Source organism: Brassica napus, chromosome C4 (assembly GCF_020379485.1).
Source record: "Brassica napus cultivar Da-Ae chromosome C4, Da-Ae, whole genome shotgun sequence".
NCBI lineage: Eukaryota > Viridiplantae > Streptophyta > Magnoliopsida > Brassicales > Brassicaceae > Brassica > Brassica napus.
Window position 1 is genome coordinate 36,437,628 of NC_063447.1, and position 12,585 is coordinate 36,450,212.

At 35.7% G+C, this 12,585-nt stretch overlaps 1 protein-coding gene and 1 pseudogene across 1 annotated transcript; one reads left to right on the forward strand and one right to left on the reverse strand.

Moving 5' to 3' along the window:
- The first annotated feature begins 1,370 nt into the window (after window positions 1–1,370).
- Window positions 1,371–4,003, forward strand: LOC106431353. Its single transcript, XM_048754894.1, has 4 exons — window positions 1,371–2,821; window positions 2,866–3,014; window positions 3,064–3,308; window positions 3,411–4,003. Exons 1-3 carry the CDS (start codon window positions 2,254–2,256, stop codon window positions 3,304–3,306), a joined length of 960 nt encoding a protein of 319 aa, XP_048610851.1. The 5' UTR covers window positions 1,371–2,253; the 3' UTR covers window positions 3,307–3,308; window positions 3,411–4,003.
- LOC106431358 lies at window positions 3,459–9,165 on the reverse strand (annotated as a pseudogene).
- Window positions 9,166–12,585: the final 3,420 nt, after the last annotated feature.

The following is a 12,585-nucleotide window of genomic DNA, read 5'->3' on the forward strand; positions in this document are numbered from 1 at the left end:
TTCGAAATTCCTCTTCTTATTATTCCCTTGTTTATACAGTTCAGGACTTCGTTTTTGCATTTGCATAAATTCATTGGAACAACTCTGGAGTTTGAGAAAGTTTAATACTAAAAATATCGACGTATCTTAAAATCAAAGAAATTCAAAAATACATTTAAATATGTCAAAAACCAAGATAAGTGATTTAGATTACGTTTAAATCTGTGGAAGATGAAGCAAATATCAAAAGAGGAAGCGTAAAGGCGAGTTAAGTAGGGGCAAAGATCACATGGGGCAAACACACAAAGTCATTCGCCATGGCCATGACACTTGTTTCTCGTTTGTAAAGCGGATAATGGAATCAAATTCTCTTTCTTTTCTTTCTTTTTTTTTTTTGACATCGGAATCAAATTATTATTGTCTCCACATTCCTAGTCATATGAATGTATTGACCTCGTTTTTATCATATGATTGTGGATGGTCAAAATTGAGAACCAGACAACTTTCATAAAGCAAACTGAGATAAGTAAAAGCTAATGCATCATGAATAGAAATATTCAATATATAAATAATCAAATTGACAAACATAACTATATAGGCACTGCCACACAAACTAAAAGAACAAAAAAACATACGTGAATTCCAGATATCATATTCATTATCCTGTAAATAAACTAGTGTTGTAAAAATCGGCGACAAAACGATTTTTCTACACTATTTTTTTTTAATAAAAATCAGTTTGTGCGGCGCTTAGACACTTGCCTAACCACTAATCCCCTAAGAACATTTAATTACCCTCTAATAATCTTTTGAAAATTGAAATAAATACACTATAAATGTTATATTAAAAATTAGACATTTTGTTTACTTGGCTAATGACAATGAGAAAAAAACATTAATCTCTCTCTTTCATATTAAATGTTGTCGTGAAGTAAATTTTTTATTACAAAATAAATGTTGTTTTACGATTTTAATACAATTTTTATCATTAATTTTTTTTATCTCACATGATTTTTTTTTTAAAAACAATAGAATTATAATAGTTAAATAAGGACAAAACTGGATATTTAACAAAATTTTAATTAGTTTGAAAAACCTCAAAAAATATACTAAATTGTAACACATCTTTTCTAAAATCAACCGTGTCAGTATATTTGTTAAATGCATACATGTAAGAGTGGGCGCAAACCAAATATTTATTTTTTTGTGTATACTTGATACTTGGTTTACCTTGAACGAGTAATAAATTTTTGGACTTGTACAATACTTGATTTGTCGAAAACAAATATTTGTTATTTCGAGTATTTGTCTGAAAATATGTTACTTGCAAATCATTTGCCTCGTTTGATTACTTTTCCACTTACAAGTACTTATGAATCATTTGGATGTATTTCCAATTTTTTAGGAATTAATTGTTCTATAAAGTTAGATAATATTCTATCAAAGAAAGTTATGAAAATTTGTTTTGTTCATTCAACTCGGAAAAAACATAAGTGTTACGTCAAATAAAATATTTGTACCTATTATAAAAAAGAAGAAGGAACAAATACATAAACATTTTGATATGAAAGTATTGTTTACTTTTTTTTAACAAAGAAATATTCTTTTTAAGGCTATTTATTTTCAATCACAAAACAAGTAATAAGAATTAAGTCGAGTTGCTAATTTTTTTGCGAGACTTATTATTTGTTTTATACTTGTAAGTAGCGAAACTCAACGATTTGATATCTAAAAAATCAAAATATGTAGGGATCAAGTAACGAGTATAAGATAAGCAATGAGTATTTTGTGCCCAGCCAGACACATACATGAGCTATTTTTAGCTGCATATCTCAACATTAATTACAGAGGATCCCACAAAATTGATAACTAGATACTGTATTCCAGTTTTGAATTAATTACGAAGATCTCTTTATCCATTATGAAAGGAAAAAATCGTTGGCATTAACGTAATTGTCGGCTAGTCACGTCAACCTTGACTGTAAATCCCAGAAGTCCCAGATAGTCAGTCAGTCCAAATCTCAAATATTCATATTTTTAGTATGAAAAAGAAAGAAAGAAACTAAATAAAACGTAATTAAATTAAATTATGATGAACACTAATGTTTCCAAAGCTTTTGGGTTTGATAATGGGCGTGACTGACACCTTTTATCTTCTTCTCAACAAATCTCATCTTCTCTTCTCACTCCAATTGCTTGCTTGCTTGCAGCTCACTCCATCCCTCATCATCTCCTCTCTCTCAGATTCTACAATTCCTTTCATACGACGAGAAAATGGGAAACTGCCTCCCCAATTCCACTACAAAAACCACGGCTGAGATCTCTCCGGCGACGGCGAAACCTACCTCCGCCGCCACCGTGAAACTATCCGGACCGCCGAACAGTCTCGCAACGTCGTACCTCCGCTTCGCTCTCCTCCACAAGAAAGTAAACCTCCGTTTCGTCCCCTCAGAAGACCAGAAGCCGACAATCCACGTCGGAGCAGAGACGGTATCAGGATCTCAGGAGGTTCTGCTCCGTTACATCGAGGACAAGTTCCCCGAGCCGAGGCTAATGCTCTGGAAGTTCAACCTAGAAGGCTTCGACGAGGCGACGCCGCCGATAGCGAAAGCGATTTGGCTTCAGCACAGGAGCATGCTGTGGCACATCGAGAGGATGGTGAGATGGTCGGAGGATCTGGCGGCACGTGGAGGGAGGAGAGCCGTTGATCCGTCGGTGGGGACGCCGAAGATGGAGATTAGGAAGTTCGCTAAGAGCTATGCGCAGTTGCAGGAGATTATGGTTGAGCATGCTCAGATGGAAGAGAGGATTCTTTTCCCTGTTCTTGAATCTGTTGATCGAGGTAACAAAGAGATTTTCAGGTTTTTTATTTTTATCTTTTGGTAGGGATGTGTAAAAGTGCGAACGAAGAACATGGGAGAGAGTTACCAATGATGAATGGGATCAAAGAATATATTAAATCGATTGGGGTGATGGACTCTGGGGCCTGTTCTGAGGAGCTCTTTACTCTTGCTTCTCGTTTCAATTCATTACAGGTAACAGAACGGTAACAAATCTTGACGCTTAGGAGGTTGTTTTGAGCAGATGATGTGTAAAGCGCATTTTGAAGAGGAAGAGAAAGATTTGCTACCGATGGGGAGAGAGAAGCAGAACAAGTTGATGAATCAAAGCTTGGAGCTTATGAGAGGGACGCACTCTAACGTCTGTGATTTTCTACTCCAAGGTCTCACTCCTCAGGAAGCTATGCAGTATCTCGACATTCTCATGAATTTTGCTGATCCTAACTTTATCTCATCATTTATCTGCCAACAAGCCATTGTCGACTGATAGTATGCTCTTTCCCAAATTGTCAAAACTGTTGTGTTTGGTCAAGTGAATTGGGTGTAAATTTTGATTCACTGTTAAATGTTTTGATTTTTATCTTTTGGTAGGGATGTGTAAAAGTGCGAACGAAGAACATGGGAGAGAGTTACCAATGATGAATGGGATCAAAGAATATATTAAATCGATTGGGGTGATGGACTCTGGGGCCTGTTCTGAGGAGCTCTTTACTCTTGCTTCTCGTTTCAATTCATTACAGGTAACAGAACGGTAACAAATCTTGACGCTTAGGAGGTTGTTTTGAGCAGATGATGTGTAAAGCGCATTTTGAAGAGGAAGAGAAAGATTTGCTACCGATGGGGAGAGAGAAGCAGAACAAGTTGATGAATCAAAGCTTGGAGCTTATGAGAGGGACGCCTCCACACTCTTTCCGAACACTCCAGAATCTCCTCAGTTGATTCAAGCAAAAGATTCTGAAAGACGATTCTCAGGGTGTCCCCTAAAATAGACGAAGGCCAGAAAGAACTTTTGGACTGCTCAGAAATGTTCTTTCTGCATCCAGCTTCAAGGAGTCGCTCCTGCCAAGGAAAAATTAGGAACCAATGGTCAACATATGAAAGGAACATAAAGGAAAATTGTACTCTGAAGACATTAAAAGAGATTTATATCTGCTAAATTTAATAAACCAGAGAAACTCAAGCCACAAGATACATGTAAATCATGCAAGTGGCGACAAAGATAGGCAGCAAGCACTGAGAGAGATTTTATTGTAGAAAAAACAGTAGAAACCTACTAGAGTTCGAATAGCAGAAAATCTAACTGATGTGATGTCGTGTCTCGTAAATGGCCACAACCTAGGGGCTAAACCTGATAATGCATAAGGACTTTCCTTGACATCTCGTCTTTCTCTAATACTCTCGACATGAACCATTCCATTGAGATAAATATTTTTTCCCTTCCCCACTGATAATTCCTCATGCAGCACCAGTGTCATGTCATCTTGAGAATAGATCTCTGCCAGGAGGTTCATAACACTGCAAGATATATTATACTGGTTCATAATTGATCTTGTGCAAAAATCTCCCATTAACAAGAAAGAAAGATTTAGCCATATGTAAATAGCTAAAAAGAGAGAATGTAACAATATCACTTGCTTACCTGCTGGTGGATGGACTTAAGTCATCCAACTCAAGCAAGATATCCCACAGTAACATGACAATGGAATGTAATGTCTGTTCTCTCAGAGAAACAATAGCAGCTGCTGCCGGTATAAGAGCATCAGCGGCAACCGCTCGCACATCGTCATCAGAATCCTCCAACCCTGCTTTACAAGCCGGAAGAATATGGACAAGCAAATCTTGGAGCATTTCCTGCAGAAAAAAAAAAGATAATCAGGGGCAATAAAAGCTAATGCTGGACATGCATATCTAGAAACAAACACCTTAGGCTATTAAAAAATCAACGAGGGACTCATGTATTTGAAGGTAGCACCAACTGCTTGGGCACAAGCTTCCCGCACAGGAGCAACTACCTGATCAGAAATATAATCCCCAAAACTGCAACAGAGAGAAAGATAAGAAAGAACCAATTTAGAAATGCCCAAAATCTCAGTCACAATGGGAAGGTTAATATATAATCATGCTACCATAGATGCTACGAAGCACGAAAACTAAAACTGGAAAAGAAAATATATGATAAAGTACCAAAGGTTTATTCAAAAAAATAAATAAATAAATAAAGTACCAAAGCTTACCGGTCAAGTGAAAGTACACATAAGAAACGAATGGTGCAATCCTGGAGAAATTCAAAATTTTTGATCCAAGAACGCCTAGCTTGTTTAACCAAGTCCAATACTTCAATATTTTCTTCCTGATGCTTATTAGGTAAAACAGGTTCCTCAACAAAACTCTTATCTTCCAAGTGATTGCTAACCTCTGCCACATGATTTCTATCAGACTGACATGATGAGCCATCAACAGAAGATTTAGGTTCCACTTTTATAGAACTAGAGTCAATTTGACCATTGACCTCCACTGGTGGCACTAAAAACTCAACATCTTCATCTTTAACATTAATGTCAAAGTCACTCCCCATAGCTTCCAAAACTGTGTTATCAATAAATGATTTTGATGGATCCTCAATCTTAGGTCTTTTCCGAAGTGGCTCCAGATCATCTACTGAAAACTGCATATTCAAGTCGATTTCTTTCTCTTGTGTTACTTTATTCAAGACTTCTTTCAACTCAAACCCATTATCCGAGCTAAACTCAGCTGTTGACACTCCAGCAGAACCACCATGAAGCATTAATATTTCTCTCAGAGCCATTACACTGCCATGACGGATCTCCCATGCTGAGCATATTATCAGATTATAAGTCACCTTTATTCGGATTCAAAGATGAAGTAATATGCATACGGCACAAGTACATGAACCTTACCAGGATCAAACATGTCAATAAGAAGTTGCTCAACAAAATTGTGGAAAGGCCATCTTCCATCCGCATCAGGCTCGATGATATCATCTTCGTTACCAATGTTTGCCTAAGAATTTTCCAGTAGCATTACAGAAGAAACAAAACAGAATGAGAAATGGTCTGCTGAAAACAAGAAGTGTCTAGAATACTAATAAGGAATACTCACGCAGCTTGACGTTTATTGCTAAAACAAAGTATGACAACTGCGATTTTATTTTCAAGTGAAGTTTGTGCTTATGTGTAGTGGACCATACATTTGTAAGAGATTAGACACCAAAGAGAATGGAATCCAAGGATACCATATCAGTGAACTACTAAGACTTCAAGATGGTCGTATGTTCAATACTAATGTTCTACAACTCAAATTATACAAGTTGCTTATCCGTCATCACAAGTATGCATTATATAAATACCTTGTTAGAGTCCAATGAGTCAGACAAAGTTCTTGTTGAGGTTGGGGCATGACAGGATGACATCTCAACATCTGCTCCTTTGCCGTTACCTTTCGCTTGATCTTTTGAGCTTATTTTTGCTTTACGTTTCAGTAGATTCAATTCCCTTGCGCTTGGCCTCCTAGGATTGACACGTGGAACCATTCTTGAAACATATTGTTGAATGTGATGTGGAGAATAGATTGCGTATAATCTGTTTCCAATCCCATTCGCATGAACATTGGGCTTCTGCTCAATAAGATCCTCATCTCCAATCATTTCATTGACATCCATAAATTGCTCGCACATGTCCAAACCTGTCCCATATATCGTCAGAAGTCTGCTCAGATGCATCAGTCAAGTAAAACAAAAGATTTAGTGCATAAGAGTCAACTTTACAAAAAATGAGAAGAACCAATGGTAATGATGTAAGATTTAAAGAATGTGCTTGGGCTGGTTTTCAAATTTCAAGAGATATATACATATATACTAGCCTAGAATACCAGAATTCATGAAATTGGATACTTCATAACACTTTCCCCATGGTTGTTGATTAAAAGAAAGAGGACAAGCGCAAGGAATTACTAGCCTAGACGTCGTCGGAGATTCTTTTTCTGACGAGCCACTCGATCCCTTGGATTCTTGGAATTGTCATTCAAAACGTCATACTCCTGCAACAAAAAGAGTTTCTCCATAAACAGCTAATAGTTTGGCTATATATGATGAGTTCATGCTTGTTTGTGACAAAGGAACAGCGACATATTTAAAAAACAGAAATGTGTGAGGAGAAAAAAGGTAAGCTATCATGTAGCATCAAGTGATTGTGTTGGAAAAGCACTTAGGTTTAGCTACAAACAGAGTAACAGAACTTCTTAAGGCAAAATAATGATACTAAACAGAAAAGAAAATCCAACAGAGTGCAGCTGAAAAAGGATATTTTGGTGAAACGTACAATTCAATCCTGCTAAGGAGAGATCCTCAATAAAAAAAAAAGCTAAGAAGTAAGAGTAGCGACTAACCAACATGTTTTCTTACGATGCCGAGAGAGTTAATTAAACCTAAAACACTTTTAAGAATCTAACCAGATTACCATCAAACTTTATGTTATTTCGATGGCTTACTTATTCCAAACAATTTATGACTGCCAGAAAGATAATTTCCGCAAAGACCTTTGCCTAGTCCTAAAGACAAGACATCAGTGAAGCAATTACACAAAATATAAATCACCTGCAATTATACAGACTGATCATAGACGAGTAAACAATAGTAAATGATAAAATTACCTGTCCACCAGATGCCAATAAAGCGCCAAACTCTAAAACCTTATTCATCTCGAAGCTGTTAGCACATGCCAAAAGTTAGAGATTAATATGACGAAGACATCAAAATACATATGTATTGGGTAACTGATCTATTTATAACCTTCTGAAGGGAGCATTTGCTTGAAGTTTGGACTGTAGATTTCCCGAAGCCACCACTTCATCAACATTACCAGATAACCCAGCCTCACCCAATTTTGTTCCCAAAGAATTTAAGAGTTCACTCAATGAAATATGCTTGACATTCAGAACAATGGCACCAATAGCATGAGCAGCAGCAACCCTTGTATCCCACTTTTTACTACGGAGGTAATGCAAAACCTAATTTCCGGAAAATAGAGTTATGCCAAATGTACAAATAGGAAAATCCAGTGTAAAGAAGAACTTGGCAGTTAAAAAAGAAGTAAAACTAAACTATAATGCCAAGACGGAATATTATGAGATATATGAAGTAATACCTAATATAATGCGGAAGAAACTAGGTCTCAAGAAAACAAAACCTAGCCTGAGTACAAATATTATTTAATTCATTAGACCATATGTCCAATCAAAGCTTGAGCTTCAATCTACTAACAGAAACCCTAGTACAAGTTAAACCCTGAAATAGGAAGGTGGTCACCCTACTTAAGATTTCAATGTGAAATCCCATCGAACTGCTCCAACATTCTTTAGGAGCAGTATGGGGTAAACAAATTGTATGATGGGCATGCTCAAACAATGCTGAGCCTAATAAAGACGTATCATAACTAAGTGTCAAACATTAGAAGGAGCTCCTAGAGATCATAGTTGTGTATATAGATAGCACTATGCAGCACCTTTCTCCAGCCGTGCACAAACTTGTGATAGACATTGGACAACCAGATAACACATCAAATGAAAGCTTTATATCCACCACTAAATTGGAGATTTACAAATGCAGGATATGACATATATTAGCTCCGTATGTCACAACTAATCTGGATCAACGACTCCACTGAGCAGAATATTAGGTCTACAAAAAAAAAAAACTACTTGCAAAGAGAAGGGCATAACAAACATAGCTAACTTCCACAGACACTGTCAGTTATTTTTCCAAGAGTATAACAATCAACCAAACCCCTATATCTCTGTAATCAGATGCCCTAAACCATACAAAAGTAAACCCAAATCTTTTATACTAGGTAACCCAGTATCCTTCCTTATGCATGAAGATAATCAATTCAGTAACGAAATCGTATCCTATTAATAATCGAAAATAAAGAAAACTTTATACCTTTCTCAAAAGAGAGCTCAAGTCCTGAGGATGAGACTTTGCAATGTCTCCGATCTGCCTGGCTGCAGTAAGCCGAGTAGTTTGTGTTGAACCAGCTAAGAAGATAATAATAATCAAGGACAACACGTACCACCCAAACGAAAGCAATAAACGAGAAGATTGTTAACAAAGGAATGAATGAAGGATACTGTCCAACAATGTAAGGAGACGATGTAAGAATATTTTATATTTTATGTGACCTATGTATCTATTGGTTTAATATAAAATTCAAGTTCATATATTGATGTTTTTAGATTCTAATATAAAAGATGATACCGTGATGGATCGGTTTCGATTAAAGAGTTAGAATCCGGGTGTATTGATAACCCTCCTACTTTACCTTATATTCATAAATGTCTTTAATCTCATAATTATATGCATATATGTTATATACATTAAGTAATGGTATATAATATATATCAGTATACGTGTGTTACGGTTATTATAATTGTGAAGAGTTGTGTTGCAACACACAACCCTTTGACTAATATAAAAGCCTCGTGTGTATTGTCTTTTATGTACGTAAGAAAACAAGTCTCTCTAAACACACAAAACAACAATACTGATTATCAAAAGGAGAGATTAATGAAGGTTTGGGATTTCTTGTCCATCAAGGAAATCACCAAAAGGAGAAGGTTAAAGAGGAGAACATCAATTGGTGGGGTTGCATCCAAGCATGGATCAAGGTTAGTGTTTCTACCTTCTTTAGAAATGTGTTAGGGTTGAATTAAATCAAATCTAGATCAGTTCTTGGTGTAGATTTCATAATTGAAATCATAAAAGTTAATCTTACATTTGGTATCAGAGCCAACTAGATTTGTTTAATTCACAGTTATTGAACGTATGGCGTCATAGCACTTAAACGTATTGGTAATTGTCAAGCGTGTGTTCATGATCGTCATTGCGTTAAAATTCTGAATGCATTAGAAAGTCGCGTTGGTTCGTAATTGTTTAGAAGTAACTAACGTAGCATGCATGATTAAGTGATTCTGGAATTTTGTTAACATGTGCTCTCATTAGTTTACGGTTTGCATCATGCGGTAAAGTTTAACGTTGTCACCGTAAAGGCACATGCATTAATTTTTTAATTTACCGAAGAATATATTCATTTTCTTTCATGAACATATACGGTGTCATCTGTTTTAAAGAGTGTTAATGGGATTTGTTTTAAATCATAAAAAAAAAAATGACATTAAAAGGACGGCATCGTATGAGATAAAACGTATATAATGGTACGGTACTTGATCGTGTGCACGAATGTTTAATTACATACAATTTTTTTTTATAATGATATGGTATCACCCGATCAAGTATGGCACTCTCGTAATGATATACGATGCCATAAGCTTTACGTGTCTGGAATTTCATATGCATGACGTTTGCATATGGCAATTCACTTAGTGTGTTGTATACACGTGAATTATCCATCAAACTAAATGAATATTTAAATTAAACAAGATGCATTAAGTTGTCGTTGCATGTTTCGGTTAATGGTGCTCTCGCCAGTAACATTGAACATGACAGGAAAAGGCATGAATAAATAGATACTTAACTGAAGTTTATTTTATTAAAAAAAATAATAATAATAATAAAATAAATAGTTAAGTCTAAAATGCTTCCGCTGCATTTTATTAAGAAAATAATTGTGTTATGAAATATTAACACAATTTAATTAGTTTTCCCCTTCGAAATTTTTTTTTTTTTTTTTTTTTTTAATGTTTATATGTATATAATATGATAGTCACCAAAGTGACCTTGTTATATTACATATAGATATTAAAAACTATAGAATTCATAATTGACCTTGATCAAAGATCCTAAATGACATAAAAGTTTGATCGATCAATTAATTTATTTTTTATATTCTAAGAGATCATCCAAAGGTGGATCATTGAATATGATTAATAATAAGAAAAGAATTAGTCATTTCTTACTATAGTCAATAATATGTATATCCAAAGATAACATACTTATTTGATTAGTGTTTGATTTGATTAATATTAAAGTATTTATTACTAGCATCACTGAAAGTATTTGTATTTAAATATTGCCCAAAAGTTATTTAAAATACAAGTGTTAAAGTTTCTATTAGTCTAAATATATATTAAAGTCTCAAAGCACTAACGGGTAAACATGTATGAATGCTTGCAGCTTCATCAAATGTGTTTGCATCTGCTAACTCTGTGGTAAAGTTTAATGGCCTCAACTATGGCGAGTGGTTCGAGCAAATCCGGTTTACACTGGGTGTAATGGCTTTGGACTCTGCCATACTATCTGATGAGGAACCTTCAGCTATTACAGTAGATAGCTCCGAATCTGAAAAGTCTCGTTATGAGAGATGGGAGCGATCTAACAGGCTGAGCTTGAACCTTATGAGGTTAACAATGGCGGAAAGTATTAAGCCATCAATGCCTAAGACAGAGAAAGCAAGGGAATTCGTAGAGAAAATTAAGGAGTGTTCACAATCGGAATTGGCTGACAAGTCGATTGTAGGAAGTCTCATGAATGAGCTAACTACAAAGAAGTTTGACTGGTCTCAGCCAATCCATGATCATTTGACGCACATGTCTAATCTGGCAGCAAAGTTAACGACTTTGGGAATGGAGGTACATGAGCAATTCTTGGTCCAATTCATCATGAACTCTCTACCTCTTGAATTTAGCCAGTTTCAGGTGAATTACAACACCATTAAGGATAAATGAAACTTTAAGGAATTAAAGGCTATGCTAATTCAAGAGGAGGGGAGATTAAGGAAGATGAAAGATCAAGTTGCTAACCTCGTAGGTCTTGGAAGTGCCAGTAGCAGCAAAAGAACATCAAGTAGGAAAGGCAAAAGGAATGCTAAAAACTTCGTGAAAGGACCTCAAAGTCAAATCCAGAAGGAAAAGAAGTGTTTCTTTTGTAAGCAAGTAGGACACTTCAAGAAGGATTGTCCTAAAAGGAAGGATTGGTTCGACAAGAAAGGTAAACATTACAGCTTTGTTTGCTATGAAATGAATCTTGTTGAAGTTCCTAATAATACTTGGTGGTTAGATTCTGGTGCTACTACTCATGTGTCTCATATTAAACAGGGATTCAGTTCGATCCAGCCCATAAGAGGACCTGAACAGTACTTGTTCATGGGAAACAGGATGAAGGCACAAATAGAAGGAATTGGGACGTATAGATTGATCTTGGACACTGGAAGTCATGTGGATCTTGAAGGATGTCTCTATGTACCTGAGTGTGCTAGAAATCTTGTTTCTGTTAGTAGGTTGGACAATTTAGGTTTTAGTATTAAGGTTGCACATGGTGTTTTCACATTGTACCGAAATGATTACTTTTATGGTAGTGGTATTTTATTTGATTCACTTTATAAGTTCAACCTTGATGCAAAGTTTTCTGAATCCCTATTTAATGTTGAAACTCGAGGCATTAAGCGTAGCGCAATTAATGAAAGTTCTGCTTTCTTGTGGCATAAACGACTAGGTCATATTTCAAAGAAAGAATTAAGAGGTTAATAAATAATGAAATTCTTCCTCAGTTGGATTTCAGTGACTTAGATGTATGCATAGACTGCATTAAGGGAAAGCAGACGAAACATACTTTAAAGAAACCAGCCACAAGAAGCACTCAGCTTCTTGAGTTAATACACACCGATATATGTGGCCCTTTTGATGCTCCTTCATGGAGTGGCGAAAAATATTTCATCACATTTATTGATGATTACTCACGGTATGGATATACCTATCTACTGCATGAAAAGTCTAAGTCTGTGAATGTTCTAGAAGT